General features: G+C 39.5%; 2 protein-coding genes across 20 annotated transcripts in view; both read left to right on the top strand.

The window, feature by feature from the left end:
• Positions 1–3,438, top strand: part of plekha7b (pleckstrin homology domain containing A7b) — a 92,387-nt gene extending 88,949 nt beyond the window's left edge. For 13 of the 17 annotated variants that reach the window (XM_086024725.1, XM_086024721.1, XM_086024734.1 and 10 more), the window contains 2 exons: positions 1,989–2,147; positions 2,782–3,438. In XM_086024725.1, the coding sequence (XP_085880851.1) occupies positions 1,989–2,134 (146 nt within the window). In that variant the 3' untranslated portion in view covers positions 2,135–2,147; positions 2,782–3,438. Of the gene's footprint in view, positions 1–470; positions 1,956–1,988; positions 2,148–2,781 lie in introns of those variants that run through there. The other 4 variants (XR_015086021.1, XM_086024722.1, XR_015086020.1 and 1 more) reach the window with 2 other exon arrangements.
• A 10,808-nt stretch (positions 3,439–14,246) lies between these two features.
• Positions 14,247–17,775, top strand: part of sox6 (SRY-box transcription factor 6) — a 155,250-nt gene continuing 151,721 nt past the window's right edge. For all 3 annotated transcript variants that reach the window (XM_086025553.1, XM_086025551.1, XM_086025550.1), the window contains exon 1: positions 14,247–14,522. The gene's annotated coding sequence lies outside the window, so the exon portion shown is untranslated. The remainder of the gene's footprint in view (positions 14,523–17,775) is intronic.

The following is a 17,775-nucleotide window of genomic DNA, read 5'->3' as shown; positions in this document are numbered from 1 at the left end:
TCTCATTTTACTGAGGAAATGTCCATCCATCCATCCATAGATTTCTCATTTCACTGGAAAGACGTGTTGAAATAAAAGTATACATTTTATTTTACAAATGTATTGGCGTAAAAGTGAAAGTTGCCAAAACTATGAATAACAATGTTAGGAAAATTGTACTTCAGTACCGTAACAAAGTGTCTGTACTGCATTACATCACAAGACCAGTTAGATCTTTCATTTAACTGGAGAACTATATCACAGTAAAAGTATACTTTTTTTTATTTTAGGAAATGTAGTGGTATAAAAATCAAAGTTACCAGACAGTATAAATAACAAAGTGTAGTACGGACATGTGAACATTCTATTTCAGTACAGTAATGAAGTGTAGATCTCTTATTTTAGTGGAATACAAAATTAGATGTTAAATAGCTTTTTTAGTATAAAAAGGGCGAATTTAGCCTTTTTTTTTTTTTTTTTTTTTTTTACAGAAATTGGTCTGATGGTTTGAAGATGATGAGGGCGGAGAAGAAGAAGGCGTAAGGTGTCGAGTCAAGCAGGGCTCTTCATTCCTTAATAACTTCGCATTATTCCGTGTCAGGAGCTCACATGGCGCCTAATTGCAGTCCGTGTGGAATGTTTGAAACGGGGGAGGACTCGCTGGATGAGGCCATTTTGTGTGCTGATCAATGACCCAGTCAAACGCTGCATAGCATTAACACCTCTTTGAAGGCACGGCACCTCTCTGAAGCCGCATGAAAGACACCGCGCTCACATTTCATCTTTCTCGTGCTCTACAGCAGCCAGGCTGCAGGAGTTGCCGCTGCGCACACACATTCGCACGCGTGCGTACACACACGCACACGCGCGCGCGCGCACACACACCTGTCACACGCAGCAGCACTCAAGCTGTCGAGCTGTGCGGAGGCTTCATCAGCACGCGGAGGCAAAGTCAACAATTATAACATTATTTCCAGCGTGGAGCAATGTCAGAATATAACTGGTGGCACGTTGTCAGAGGAGAGGGGAAAGAAACTACTCGTGCTCTTTCGCAGCTTTCAATTCAAATAAGTCTTTCCTTCTTTTTCCATACTATTATGCATGACAGCCTTCCTCAAGCAGGACTTTACGTAACATTGTCATTTACTTGGGAAACGGAGGCCTAAAATGGACAGACGTAGGAGAGAAAAAGTCAACACACCCCTGTTCAAATGTCAGGTTTTTGTCATATAAAAAAGACACCGAAATAAATCATTTCAAAACGTTTTTACACCATTAATGTGACCTATGATATGGTCAACTCAAATCTTTGAGAGGGTTGAGGATAAAATAAACAACAGAAATAATATGGTTGCACAAGTGTGCACACCCTCTTATAACTGGGACGTATCTGCGTTCACACTTTAGGAAATGTAACTAACCACATAATTATTCTAGTAAGCTTTTCCTAACATTTTTGTCACTTTCTAGCAGAAGCCTGAACGTTTTGGCATTTTGAAGTGTTCATCAGTACCTCCACCTTGATGAGGCCCCAGTTCCAGCTGTAGAAAAAAAACATACCTACATTGAATCTTGGTGGTAGCAGCATAATGTTTTGGGGCTGTTTAGATTCAAATTAAAAAAATACCTTAAAAAAAAGTCTGTGTTTATATCACAAAAAAAAGGGATTTTAGCAGGGGTGTGTAGACTTTTTTCTACCCACTTGACTGACAATTATTCAACCCCCATTTTGAAACGCATTGAAAAGGTAATTGCAAAACATACACACTTTAAAGGTCACTTTGAATAAATAGTGTCTGCTTCAATTATATCTTCTCTCTACATTGTTCCTGCGTTGTTGGTTCATTGCCAGCGATTGTATATTTGTGATATACCGATGTATATAATTAAAAAAAAAATGTGTGACACCTTTTTTCACTACTACTGTAAATTCTGGTGTACAGTTACAGCTGTAGCAGCCCATATCATTCCCTCCGTGTCTCTTTTCCTTCTCTGTCTCTCGCCTTTAGTTCCATCACAGGCTAACAGCCCCGTCCCACCTCCTCCGCCTCCTCCTCCACCTCTTCCTCCTCCCCCTCCTCCTCTTCCTCCTGTATCTGTGGCGCCTTCCTCCTCCTCTCCTCTAAGCAATGGAATTCACTACACGTTTGTGTAATACAAGAAGAAAAGTAAGGCCAAACTGCATGTCCTCTTGAATGCATAAAAGTGCACTGGATGCGGAAGTCTGCATGCGCTAATTGTACCGTATGTATCTGCTCCCAGTATAGTCTACATTTACTGTTCCCACTGTGGTAATTATGTGCAAATTGTTCTTTGGTCCAAATGTGAGAATAGTTGACAAAAGAAAGTATGTGTGGAGCCATTGAGTGATTTAACAACTTTACTGTGCAATAGTTTGAAACAGCTGCATTCCAATTCGCCAATCATGACTCACCTGTTTTCTCGAGCTGAGCCGTGATTGGTCGTTACCTGAGCCCTGAGTGGTTGTGATGTCATTTTCAGTGGACAGAAAGTGGCAAAACGGTCTCCCCATGATATCGATTCTAACTAATGTTCCACAAACGAAACATCAATCAGAATGGCATATTTTGACTAGTGGGCCTGCATAGGACATATGCTTGATCAAAATATGTTTGGGTTGACTTCCACTTTAAGCATTTGCACCAATGAAGGCCTCCTCCAAGAAGACACCTTTCTTAAAATAAACACATGCCGCTCTCTGCAGTTGAATGTTGAATAAAGAACAAGACAAAGAAGATCCGTCATTTCTGTTTTCAAAAGTGTTGTCTTTGTCTTTTTCAGCTCAAGCAATTTCTGGACATTGAGGTCCTCTCTGACAACGGCAACAAATGGCAGGATTCTACGAGAGAAGAACCTTTAAATCGATCCTGAATATATTTGTATACATCACTAGATGAATGTAGAACATATTTAACCTTCTCATGCAGCACCAACAACCTCTGAATGGATTTTTTTGTTTCGAAAAGAAATCTGCAGCACTGAACTCTTAAAAACTCTATTTTCTATATACGCTATTGCACTTTGAGCTGTACACTGTAAAGAGGCCTGAAATATTTTTTTGTTAGCTATGAATGAACTTTTGTTGTTTGTCCATAATGTCAAAAACAAGAGGGATTAAATCTGTCATGATTGTAGATTTTTATCACAAAGAAAGATGTTTTTTGTTGGGGGAGGGGGGGGGGGTATTTTCAAACAATATCATGTACATATCTACCACATAACACTGATAGTCTTCTTGTTAGCTTTAATTTTGCCTACATCGAGATGGAATAACATTTCACATATTTTGCGTGGGACTGTGAAGGTCGCACAATGGCCGTTTATTCAAACGTGAATATTAAAAGCCACTGACACAAACTTTAGTCAGTACTGTCTGTGTCTGACTAGCAGTTCGAATGGACAGAATGGAACATGCAAATAAAGGTGTTCAATACTGAACGTGTGTGAGAAATGAAAATCAGCATGTAACGACAGATACATCTTGACATAATATCAGAGGTCTAAGACTCATGATGAAAGATTAATGAAAATTGCTGACTTGGGACTAGCGACTGTCATTTGAGCTTCTGGATAAGTTTATGCAACTAGTCCATGTCATTTATTATAAAAGTGAACTGAAATGAAATGACACCTTGCTTAGCTTAGCTTAGCTGATCTTAACATACTGTAGGTCATTTTCCTTATGAGATGTGTTATGGAAAAAAATAGATATTTGAAAATGAGTCACTAAAAGTAACACTTTTTTTAAAGCTTTTTCCACTGCAGCGCCCTCTACTGTCTCACTTGCCACATTATCATCAAAAGTGACCTTTAGACCGCAATTGTACAGTAATTTGTATACAGTGGCGGAGCACCGTGACTTTCCTGCCATTTCCACATGGATGTAGTATCCTTATTTTACCAACACATTTAAAGAACAAATATACAATTGACCTGAATGCTAACTCTAGAAGCATCTGTCTTTGGGAAAGAGTGTTTGATTTGTAAAGTCGATTAAAATGATTACTTTCACACCATAGTCAACAAACAACGTGGCTGAGAAGTCATTGTTTATCATACCATCGATGCACAGTCATGATTTTAAGATGCACACCGTTCCGAAACACATTCATAAAACAAGCAAGAACAAACACAAGTAAAAAGCAGCATTTAGAGTTGTGAAGAATTAAGAGATTGTTGTGTTGTTCTTCTTTTTACATACGACTTGAATGAATAGGCCTTCAATCACAGTATGCAAAATGGCGTCAGCCGTCATTGACAACTTATCACTCTGATAAGTTTGCAGTTTTCAGCATTGATTTTGTAGCTTCTGACTGTCATCAGGACAAATACATGTCGAATCGTTTTGGCTTGAAAGTGAATTCAACAATTTAAGGCGGAGCCCAGAAGCGGAAAAAAAATTAAAATCTTTATAAGTATGTGTATAAATGATGGTCACATATCATTTTAGCTCGTTAAAATCATGAGGCAGGCCTTATCTTCGACACTAGAACCAGCAAAGCAAACTTATATAAAGTTTGCATATAATAATAAAATATATAGTAAATATGCGAATTTTATGATGTGATGCAATACAGACTATAGTAAAGTCTGCCAAAATCTTAATAATTTGAGAGCGTGAAGTCCATGGAAATTTGTGATTCATTTCATCATTTCCACTTCCAATTAATAATAAGATTTTAACACTTAAAATAAATTAGCCATTGTTTGTCATGCTTTTACTACCCATGTATTTACAGTATGTATTTCAATCTGTATTTATGTCCAAAGTTAAAATACAAAGTCTGCCGTCATTATGACTCCCAGTATTCTCTTTCATTCTCCACATTGATTATTATGACCTGTTCATCTGCTTGCTATCATTTGGAGGGGGGAATCAAAGTATGACATCACAGGAAGTTAAAAAAAAAATGTTCAAAGCCTTATTTCCATCTTTTCGTGTGTACAGGTATTTTCAATCCACGCTAATAAGTGGAAGTATAGAATGTACATATTTAAATCATGAACTACTGTATGTCTCCATTTCAATTATCAGCGCATATCATGAATATCATTACGAGTCTGTTTAAACAAAGTGGAAGTGTAATGCACAAATACTGCGGCACCTTAAGCAGGATTGGATGAGTCAAGTTGCTGAGCAGATATACTGGGAGTTCGGTTGTTTGCTGTCAGACCCTGGTGGTTGTTTTCACCTGTGTTGTGCTGCCAGCCTGTAGAGGCACGGGCAAGCAGCTCAGGAGCTGGCGACGATTCTGTAAACGATTTGAAAAGCGACCCAAGAAGGAGTTACTTTTTGTTGGATTGATACTGGAGTCAGCTGGAAATCTCATTACAGTGGAAATTCGTGAATTAGACCAGTTTTTTTTTTCAAACTATGTGCTGCGAGATATTGTCAAATATCTAATTGGGAAATTATCTAATTTGTGTGCCTGTGCAGTCTAGCGCCTGGCAGCGTAATCATGTCTTTACGACATTGTAGTACTCTTCCATTCCAGCAGGTGGCAGCAGGAGCAGCAGCTAGCCAATTGTCTTTATTTAGAGACAAGCGAATTAGTGACGCATGTTTATACAAACAGGCCCATGTTTCACACTGAGTAAGTATCAATATGAAACATTATAAAATACTTTTTTCTTTGAGTTTACTTCATTCCTATTCAAGATGTTACAACATAACATCATTCTTCAGTGTTAAAAACTGCTTATATGAACAATATAACACTTATCTTGTAAAAATAAGCTGCTTTTTTTTCCACAATTTCCGCTGTTCGTGTGCCGCGGGATTTTTTCAATGAAATAAATGTGCCTTGACTCAAAAAAGTTTGAAAAACACTGAATAAGACTACACAGCATCAATAAGCAGGAAGAGAGCAAGCATATATGCGCAGTTTTTGTCGTAGTGACTTTCCGCTCGTTCCAACGCACATTCATGACACTTTGTATGACATCGGTTTATTTCTTTACATTCTCAAGGCACTTATTGCGTTGTATTATGACTTGTACAATACAATGCGGTGCTATTTTTCTTTAAACGCATGTAAAAAAAATGTGTTGTTTGGGGGCTGGAATGGATTTATTGCATTTCCGTTCATTGAAATCAGGAATGATGAGAGTTGTCGAGTTATGAGCATGCAACAAACTCATTTTGTAGGTCAAGGCACCACTGTATTTATCAGGTTTTAGTTATCAGTCACGTCCTTTCATGCACACGCACGCACGCCGCACACACAGTTCTCCGCCCCTCGCACTTTTATCTTTAATTGGCGACTATTGACACAGTGTGGTCTGCGGCGTGGTGCGCTTTGAACGCACCTGAGAGGGAGGATGCACCTCCCTCAGCTCCACAGTGGGTGCAGCCACGTCCTCCCTCCTCCCTCCTCCTTCCCTGCCTGCCTCTCCTCCTGCAGGATAGAGGCCCCACAGCGCCCACTGGCCCTGGTGGCAAGAAGACCCTACGCTGCCTCCGTTTTGCTTATTCGGCAATAAAAAACGGGATGTTTTTTTTTCCCCTCCTTGTGCAGAAATGCATTCAAGGCCTCCCACGAGCTTTGTGGCATCTCCATGAATTGACGTTTGGCCGCTGGTTCATATACATTTGTTATTCCGTGCTCTGGACTTCAAAGGGAATGGAAGAGGGGCCTATTATGCTAATTGGGTCATGTTCTGTTAAACACAATCAAGGCCTCCCACCGTAATGCCTGACTAAATACTTTCTGGCTTCAGAAATGCTCTCACATGAAACTAAGACATATGACGCTCCCTTTGCTGACAGGCTTTCTTTTATGCTGGAGACACTTTTTTTTTTTTATGTAGAAATGGAAATGAAGGTGATAAATAAATAAGAAAGTATAGCAGAAGCAAGTCATGCGAGTGTTTAAAGAGCACTTGACATTCAGTTGAAAGCTTTTTATTCTTTCCTACGGAGGCCACGCGGAGGATTTTGCGACCTTGCTCTCGCGTGCAAATTGTTCACTGCATTTGTATTAAAGCAGCACTTTTCCCCACGGAGAATCTGAAGCGTTTCTTTGCCAGCTATGTCTTTTTCCTCGGCATAAATACGATTGTTACTGGCTGTTTGGGGATTAAGAAACGCAGTTGGTGCTTCCTTTGCACACGGCAGGGATCCTCATTGTAGTCCAATTGTACAAACACAAAACCAAGGAGGCCGCTGCAATAGGTGCTTTGATTTTGAAACAGTTTATTATGCTGTTTTATCATTTCCAAGCTTCACATACTGTACATTTTTTAATATGTAAGAAACGGAATAGTGATTTGCTGAATAATTGAAGAGCTTGGAATCACTGAATATTCCTCCCGCCTGCTATAAAAAGAATAGCGGAGAGCTGGATTGTAGTCGTGCTCAACACTGACTTTTTGTGAAAAATAAAACAATATCATTTCTAAAACATCTTATTACAAAGCCGGGTGTTGAGGCGTATCACCCTCGAGGAATAATACAACAACATTAAAAATGAAATCATGCACTAAAGCGGCAAGGCCTCAGACATAACATCAATAAGTGCGTATTGGAAAGATGCTGCGTTCGGTTAAACAATGAATTCATCTCGTGCTCCTTAAACGGCAGGCTTTTACAATACCTACAGTGAATGGGGCTTTTTCCACATAAAAGCAATTGCTTTGTAAATGAAGCCAATGCCCCAGAGCCCCCTCTTTAATCAGCTGCACACACACACACACACACACACATACACACAAAACGCACGCGCACAAACTGAGCCAAGTGAAATTTCATTTAGCGATTCCCTTGAAAAGACAATAAATGCAGCTCCAGATCTACAGCACAGCACCAAGGCAACACATCAGTCTTTATTACATCAGGAAAAATACTTCTGTACAATCCCATTAAGCTCTTTGAATACACCTCACCAGCTGCAGAACAAATCCGTTTGTTTCTTGACTATAATTAGCAGACTATATGTTGCTCCCCGTGGAAACTTGGTTGACACATTCTGTAATTTTGCTCGGATTTTGAAACAATTTTTCAGACGGAAAATGATTCAAAACACAATGAAGAGGCCATTTGGATGATGTGTGGCGGAGGCACTTGGGAAGTGAGTCGCTTCATATTATTCGGCGATGCCTTGTAGGGCTGTCACTATCGCATCTGTACGGTAGAATCGATTATCCTATCAAGGATTCGGTTCGAATAATCGAGTAATCTGATGGATTTGCTCATGAGCAGTTTAGATACAGTACAATAGATGTTTATGTTGACTGGAAATGTCTGTGTGGATGGCGAAGCCTTGGAGAAAAAAAAAAGTGTGGTTTTTGGTCGACCTTTCCCCCAGCCTTGTGCCTTGCAATACGAGTTTAATTACCATGCTCTTAACTCAAAACAATTCCCCATTGAAAAACAATGTAAAAAAAAACAAAACAGTTTTAATTCATTACGAGACTAGCACTCACCAGTATTGTACTTCATAACGACAATAACATCATAAAAAAAGAATGTAAGGAAATAAAGGATGCTTCATGATAATTCAATGGGTATTGTGCTGCTCCTTCTACACTTTGCACCTTTCCCCCCTTGGGCGAGTATAATACATAAAAATCCAACCATTATCTGAACCGCTTATACATCAATTTGATAATAGACAGGAGACTCTCGCAGGTGAGATGATGCAATTTTAGTTGTTTTTCACAGAGGATAAAGAATATACACATGTGAGATTTTTTGTATATCCGTCTGCATGTGTTGCTAACATTTGTTTTCAAATATAAGTTGTTCAAATGTTTTTAATTATGGCATTATCGATGCTAGTTTTGCGAGCCTCTCTATGGCGTTTCCCATTATGTGTTAGCATTAAGATAGCAGACCTTCTGTAACTTCATGTGGTTTGGTACGAGGTGAAATTATCTATATGTTTAGCTAGCTTTACAGTGAACTTGTGCCACTAAGCAAGCAGAGTCCCTTTCAAAAGTATTAGAACGGCAAGGTCGATTACTTTGTTTCTGATGTAAATGAATTGTTAATATAAATACCATGAAGTAAAAGCTGGAATTCTCAACTTTTGCCTGATATTCATCTTTTGATCTGAAACACAAATGTCTTCTGTATACAACAAAAACAAAGTAAGTGACCTTGCCATTCCATATACTTTTGGAGCGGCCTCTTTATTTAAGAATTCTCCACTTTCTATGTAGTGCTGCTTGTTGGTAAATTCACTCTAGCGCTTGTAACGCATGACAAAAAACGGTGACGGCTAGTTAGTGGAGGTACCACTTTACATGACAAAACAAGAAAAAAATGGTCCACATGCAGTCGTGAGTGCCGCAGATGTTGATATTTGCTTGCTCGGGCCGTGTTAGGACGTCCCTAAAAACTATATACAGTAATTAGAATTGGCATGTTGCACTTCTTATTCCAACACGACTAATCAGTGCTTCTCTGTTCACTTGAAAGGAAATATTAGATTCTGACTAAACTTTGATGGACTTCAGAGTTACAAGTGAGGGATTTGGGTCAACTAATAAGAACATAGCGTCCCACTTTGCAAGGCGGACGATTAGCATGTATGCAGATGCCGTCTGGGTTAATTGCATAACTTTGCATTCGCTAGTGACAAAGTCGACGGGGTGTTCCAGCCCCGGATGGCCCCTTGCATCGTGTCGGCGCACGTGACCCCTGCTGGCGGGTCAATGTGCGCACGCGTGCTTGATGGTGCCTGAAGATGATCTCGGTCAACAAACATGTACACTTTTCACCCCATAAAGAATATCAAGGACAGCGCTGTGAACTGCAGAACAAATAAGCCACAGCCTGCATTTATATTCAGAAACTACAAATCTCAAATGACGACGCATGCCTTCATTTTCACATCACTTATGCCGCTCGGTGGCTTAGTGGTAAATGTGGAGCAGAGCAGCAAAAATGTCCTTTCCCTCCCGCCTCTTTAATTCTCCTTGTCAGCCATGCACTGCTACAGCAGTCAAATGAGTGCGCCGCTGATTAAATACAGCAATATACATTAAAAATGTCCTGTAAAAAGCAATCCTGAGGGGAGCAACGGCTGAATGGCCACCATAATAAAAATCAGAGTTCAACTAAAAGAGACACTGCTGCATTTGCAATGACAGCTGGGTGACACAATATTGCAATGGAGATTGGAACCTCCAAAGTCAAACCAGATCCATGACGCTGCATGGTTGACTTTCTGGTTGTTTTCATTTCAAAACAATCCTATAAAGTCAATTATTTACTCAAACTACTACCGATAGGTATGATTAAGTAACATTATAACATCATCGAAGATGAGCGTGCATTAAAAAAAAAAAAAAATGCTCACTACTTAACTCATCTTTATTTATAGAGCACTTTAAAGAACAACTGCAGATTTAACAAAGTGCTGCGCGGACTAAAGCTCAAACTTAAAAGATAAAACACAATAAATAGAATAATAACATTTTTTTAAATGCATTTTAAATCTCACTGATGACAAGTTGTTTCTCGAAAAAAGTGTGATATTCGAGTGAAACTTGTGTTATGTACAAGAATTTTTTTTTTTAACAATGGACCTAATTTAACAGTTTAACAACAAAAATCATTATGAATGATTGAGCACTTTTTTTTATCACTGTAAAATATAAGGTTTCAAGTTTTGGTACTCAGGATTGGCGAGAACTTAAATAAAAGTATTTGTGTTCATAGATGGTGTGAAAAAAGCGCAATTATTGTATCCCTAGTGCAACGTACATATAAACAAAGAAGACGGTCACAACTTTTCAGTAAGATGAAGTATTATTACGGTAGTCATTTTTCACAGAGAATCAATGACAACAGTTTTCGGTTGGTTCTTTTCAGCCACACAATGGACACACACACGCACGCACTCACACACAGAAAGAAAATGCTCGCTGAGGTCAAATAAAAAAATGTTTGTGAGGTTTCATGATTTGATAACGCATTGGATGATGGTTTCAACTCCAAAGTTTTGTTTATTTGAGGCATACTTTCCACGAAGATTTGAAGTAAAATCCACATTGTAGCAATTTTGCTGCATCTGACTGGTTCCACTGTCTGTCTACGATGAATCCATTGGGGTTTGCGTTTCAAGTCTCGCCAGTTATATTTATATTGCACCAATTTACGACCAAACTTATCTGAAAGGCACTTGACAGATGCGCAGGTCAAGAACCACACCCCTCATACATTCAAGAAAACCGCCTTAACGCCACATGAGCAAGCACTTAGCGAAGAAGGCGAGGGAAAATTCCCCCCCCTACGAAAGAAACCTCAAACGGAAACCTGCCTGGTTTGAGATAGAAAGGCAAAAAACAGAACAATAGGCACAACAACAGTCGTCTCAACAATTCTTCCTGACTTGACTTTTCAAGTTGGTGGACATTTCCACATGTATGACCTATTTCATTTTTTAGATGGACGCTTAACTTCATGGTAAACATTTCTAAATCATTTTTTAGATGACTTACAATTGTGTATGAAGAAGCCTTTAATCAAAAGCTGTCTCCTGGAATGAAAGCAGAGGGCCGCTGCTCACGCTCACTCTCATTGAGCATGCAGAACAGGAGACGAACACATGTTAATTTATTGTAACAAAAATGTTGATTTTCATGCACTCTCCTCTTCAAATATTTATGGGCTAGACTTGCATTTCAAGATGCATCAAAGGCTTATAAAGATATGCAAATGTGTCTACATGGCTGCCCCCCCCCACATGCCGGACTCTCTTTTGCTCTTCACGTGCACCATGTGAAGCTGTCAATACGACGCCATTATAGTCAAACCTTCTCACTGCTCAGGGTAAAACTTTGTTGCATTCTAAATTCAACAACTATTTTGACACCAAATTTCAAATTGAGCAAAAAGCAGCTGGGTGTCAGTTTAAAGGCCCTCATTAAGTTAGGTTTTTTAACATAAACTCTCGTCTTGATCCCGTCCCTCCCATTATGTTGTCCTTTCACTGGCTCCCTGTTCATTTTAGGATTCCGTACACAATTTTAGCAGTCTTACAGCACGCACTGTTCAGGCACCTCCATACTTTGTGGATTTTGATGTCATTTATTGTCCATCTTTTAACTTAAAAGCCCACACTTAAACAATTCGAGGTGACTGAGCCCTGTAGTGCTTTCCCCCAAATGTTATAAACAGATAACAGTCTGTTGATTATTGTGTCAATTAGTTGATGAATTGGAGTTTAAATATTCATTTCCATCACTTTATTAAAAAACTTTACATTATTTCAAATTGACAGTGCAGAAAATGCACCAACATGAATGAATTATTATTCAGTTCCTGTATGCACTACTGTATTCTATAACTACGTGAAGCACTTTGAGTGTCCTCTCTGTGAAAAGTGCTTTATAAATAAAATGTACTTACCGAGGCTGGAGGACGTCTACAGCTAATACCGGCAATGACCAAAAGGTGGCGTATGAGGCACGTCAAACATGCATCTGAAGGCTGCGAGTCACGGATACAGTTAAATCGTAGCAAAATAAATGTATGGGAGTAATTACAGCATGAACTCCATTTTATCTATGCATGCGGGTTATAGTGCTACTAAAATTGACACATGATCGTTTCAAATAACATCATTTTATATGGAGAGTCTTCAAGTTCACAACTGCTAAAAAAAAGTTCATTTATTGAATTTTCTATTTTTTTTATTTCGTTCCATATTACTACAACTGTTTTGAGGTCACTTGGTTTGGATGTGGAGAGGTCATGGACACTTGTGAGGCGTTTAGAGTTATGGGACGTAGTGTGTTTAGGGGAAAATTAGGCAAGCGCGGAATTGTGATCTGATGTGGTGTCCTTGAGTTGTACATTCAACTCTCTCTCTCTTTCTCTCTCTCTGGTCTACTCACTCTTTCAGCTTTGTGTGACTCTACAGACAAGAATCAACATTTATTTTTTTCTCCTGATGGCCCATCAATTTGTAAGTAATTGTTTGATGTTCCTTCATTTTGAGTTGTCACAATGAAGTGTGCGTCGGGAAATTTGTGCGCACCAAAAAAGTTTGTGGTGATTTATTGAAGTGACCGCGTTTATAATTTCTGATTTCATAATTGATATGGAAAAATGAGAGGCAATTGTGATCATCTAAAAAAACCTAATATGACTTATATTTTATGCTTGCTTTAGTCAATGTCTGCGAATCTGAAAACTATACATAATTTATTTGGATGCGTAGGGTGACTATTGGCAATGGCAATTAAACCTTAAAAGTGGAAATAGTTACTTGAAAGTTTTACGATTTAATTATCCAAATAAATGCCTTGATGTACAATAATAATAATAATCCTGACGGAATAGCCGGAATTATTCATGTTTTGTAGTCAAATATTCCCTCGTTTAAGATTTTTTTGTGGAGTGAATATTTCCATTTATGTGCTATTTCTAAGACATGCTGTTGATGATATTTCCAGTTGCAATTATGGAATATAACAGAATAATCACAATTTAAAAATGTATTCTGTAATTAACTGACGTTTTTAAAATTAAAAAAAATCCACGTCGGCTGCAGGGTTTGTCATAAAATCTGACAAATAGTTAAGCCGCATTTAGAAGCTTCGAACGGCCTCACATCAATCATTTATCGTGGAAATATATTTTAAAAAACATGTTCTGATTATTTTCACCAAGTTGTGCTGCAAAAAAAGAAGGGACTAAAAAGCCTTTCTTGTCATTGTATATTTGTGCACACACAACGAAGTTGTGAACTCCGTCTTATACGATTTATGCACGCATATTATATATTAGTACCTTTATTTATTTATTCATTTATTTATTTATTTCACACTTCGTATCCCTTCTTCTGTCCACCGCAAGCTTCATTTTAGTCATCTTATTAGAGCGACTCGTTCGCTCTCATCAGGGAGGAGGAGTAGGAGGATGGAGGATGATGATGGGGGGAGAGAAGGAGGAGTAGGTGGGGGTGAGGGGTGAAGAGGAAGGAGAATTCCTCCTTCCCTCCCTCCAGATCAATGCCCTGGCCACTCACTTTGTGTGTCTCGCGTGGGGGGAAATGCTTTGAATACCTGCGACATGGCAGCGAGCATTGATTGTCCAGATTGACAGCACCAGAGAGAGAGAGAGAGAGAGAGAGAGAGAGAGAGAGAGAGAGAGAGAGAGAGAGAGAGAGAGAGAGAGAGAGAGAGAGAGAGAGAGAGAGAGAGAGAGAGAGAGAGAGAGAGAGAGAGAGAGAGACAGAGAGACAGAGAGAGACAGACAGACAGAGAGCGAGGGAGTTGGAGAGAGAGAGAGAGAGAGAGAGAGAGAGAGTTGGATAGAGAGTTCGAAAAAGAGGGAGGGAGATAAAGAAGAGAGCAACAAAAGCTATACTTGTACTTTTGGACAGCTCAACTTCGGCGAGCGCATGCGGGACCTTCTCTGATTCTGATGCTGGCGCCGCGTTGACACAGACACACTCACACAAAACAAAAGAAGACTTTTTAACTTAAACCATTCATCTGCTTGTCTTTTTGTTACGACACGGAGAGGACACACACGCGCTGCGTTCTCCTCGACTTACGTCGTCAAGGTAAACAACGTCTTTTACTTGCTTACCTCCACATGTTGTTCACTGCTGTGTTTCTATCCACTCCGGTTTAAAATTAAGACGAAGTGTGGTTTGAAACGAAATAACTAAACTCTCCGGTGTGACATGTATTAAAAATCAAACAACAACAACAACAAAAACCTCGCTATAGCCATAACAAGCTAGGTGCGCACGCGACAAGTGATGACTCAAATGCGTTTGTGTTGTCTCCAACCTCCACAAACTCCCCTCCAAACTTGATTCTCTGCTCACTTAATTCACTTTAACTCTCTTCTTTGTCACGGGCTGTCTTTGAGTCGCCGAGCGTACACTTTACACGCGGACGCCGGCTCGAAACTCCCACCCTGATAACTTGTTCGCAGCGCTCGACGTTAACGACAGCGGCGTGTCCCACTTGACCGTGAACGTGCCATACTCGTTTAAATTACTTTTTGACACGTTCACGTCTATCACGCAACTTTTCCGCTACCGTTTAATTCGCCATTTATTGAGGATAAACACGCGCGTGTGAGCCCCCCCACACACGCCGCTCCGCTCGTGGCTCATCGTGCCTTATGCATACAACTGACTTTCGCCCCAAACTAAAAATTGTTATCGTCTTTTTTTCTTCTTCTTAAATGACAGAGAGCGTCCGCGTTTAGCATGGGAATCAACGCGCTCGATCCCTTCACTTTTCCAGAGGTCGGGGGAATTGACCTGTGAAGAATGCACAAGCCATAAATTAAATTGAACAATCACAGGGCTTGCCCATTTACAGAAGATGCACTTACATGCAACTCTTCTCCATTTATGAGCAAAAGCCGGAAACTCGGCACCCTGGCGACTATGTATGCTGAACTTTGTGAAAAGTGTAAATAAGCTTTAAAAAAAAACTCAAAATATTTTCTTGCACTTTAAACGACTGCTCCGCAAAATTAAATTATTACATGCCATTTAAATAAATGTTTTAGAATGCAGTGTCCATTAAAGTCCGTTTTGGAGCTGTAAAAACGCAGATATTGTTTATTAGGACGAATTATAATTGTATATGATTTTTAATAAATTCAATTTGGGAAATGTAATTGCACGCAAAAATAATTTGGAGACCTTGTTGAGGCCCGATACTTTTTATTAGTTGGTTTAAAACATAGGATCACAATTGCAAATAACATTGCATTAGACATTACTATTGCTTTACATTAAGTTGTAAGACACGCTCCCTGTGAGCAATTCTGTGGAAACCTACATTTCCTCCTGCTTCCTAAAGCATTTTTTTTTTGTTAAGTTCAAAACACGACCAATTTCGTTTGCGCACAAACTTAGCTATTTCTTGGTAGTGCACAGCCGTGAAGTTTCCACATAAGGTAAGGTGGTCGTGGACACCAAATGCACACGTCTAAATGGCACATGTATAATTAGACTGCCCATTCAGCACATTGTTGTGATGGCAGCGCAGCCTCAAGAAGAGTGCAAGCAGAGTGCACCAACTTCACGCACATTTCCCGCAACACTGATGCTTCACGCTCTCTGCGTTTATAAATACTGTTCTTTTTGTGTGTGCAAATGATGTTTCAAACGTGCGTTTAATTTGCGGTAAATTCGCCGAATTTATAGATGGATTCCAGACTCACTTGACTTCACGTCACATGTTTATCATTTCGAATGGATTGTCTCGTCTGTTGACACTCCGAGCAGCTCTTGAACTCAGCATATAAAATGGAGATATATTTACGAATTTTTAGGACTGACAGGCATGAAGGGCATCTAGCTGCCTTGTATAAACATATTCCGCACTCTGTCCAAGTCCAATGTATCGCTTTTGCAAGAGGACATTTCGCCCCTGAGCCATCATATATTGAAATTATAATCATTATTGTTTTAGGGACTGATCTCAGTATGAAGTTGTTTAGTCTAAGTGCCACAAACTACATTTTCTTGAAGATCTACAGGTTTGATTCACTTAGCAGGAGCTTTTTGAAGAAAAAAGTATAGTTGTGAGGCGGAGGAAAGTGCATTATATCATATTGCTTGTACACGTTTCTCTGAATAAGTACACACTGCTTTTGGTTCTTGCTGCTCCCTCCGTGATGCACAGAATAATTTGTACACTAAAACAGTTGAGGTTATGTGTGTTGTGGAATTTCACAGCTGTTACATTTTTGTAAGACACTCAATTCAAACATTGTAATCAACAACTTTCAACAGTCGCTATGCACAAATAATTTTTTAATTGACATTGCAGCACAGTGTGAGTTATTACTATGAAAAATATTTGTGCATTATTATCAATATTTTGACTTCAGTGATTCAATGTGACGATTATTCTAATAAAGGGTTAGTGTGTTTAGGAGTATAAACCAAGCTTTTGATATGGATGTGAGATTTCATAATCATTCAAAGCAGCATCCAAGTGACAGGACATGTGTGGTGAAGTGTGGCCACAGCACACTGGAGCGTGTGCGCGCTTGTCTACGGATGGGAGCTGGAGTGGGCTCTCCTGTTCTTTATGGTACGGGAGCGCGGGGTAAACAAGATGGCGAGATGTAAACAACAGCAGGTCTGGTAAAGTTAGAGCAGAAGGCTAGCAGATAATAAATGTGGCGACACATGTTGTGACATCTGTCTTAAATGTTAACCAATTTGCAGGCACAATATTTCCGCAAGGATCCAAAGTGACAGGAATACGTGGCCGTCGAATCCGTAATCCATCCCCTCTGATGAGAAGTTTCTGACAAGTTAGTACAGTCATGATGCTCTCTGATGAGAATATGTTAGGTTGCTTGTTTTGCCACAACATTGTTGCTTGTGTGCTTTAAAGAGGCAGAGAGCCAATGCTTAAAACAGCACCAACAATATGTGTGCAAAGAAATAATGGCAACGAGGCTCTGAGTCTTCTCCGACAGTGGTTATCAAACACTTTCCACCAAGTACCACCTAAAAAAATGCTTGGCTCTCCAAGTACCACCATCATCACGAACGTTAAAATACAGTAGCCGGAGTAGGCCTTAGTGGTTATCAAAAACGAGACAGAGGTTTGAAAACAAGCGGTGCTTATAGACGCAATGTAATCAATCCTCCTTGGAAGTTAATACAACCGAAATGTACTTAAGCAATGTTTCTGTGTACCACTAGAGGGTGCCTGCGTGCCACAAGTGGTACACATGCCACACTTTGGGAAATCGGCCTAAGCGAATAACACAGAATTGATGACATTAAAGGATTAAAGATGAAAAAGAAACATCTAAATATGTGCATC

The sequence above is a fragment of the Filicampus tigris genome, chromosome 3 (genome assembly GCF_054856515.1).
Source record: "Filicampus tigris isolate MCC_2025a chromosome 3, RoL_Ftig_1.0, whole genome shotgun sequence".
Taxonomy (NCBI): domain Eukaryota; kingdom Metazoa; phylum Chordata; class Actinopteri; order Syngnathiformes; family Syngnathidae; genus Filicampus; species Filicampus tigris.
This window is presented reverse-complemented; position numbering and strand designations above follow the sequence as displayed.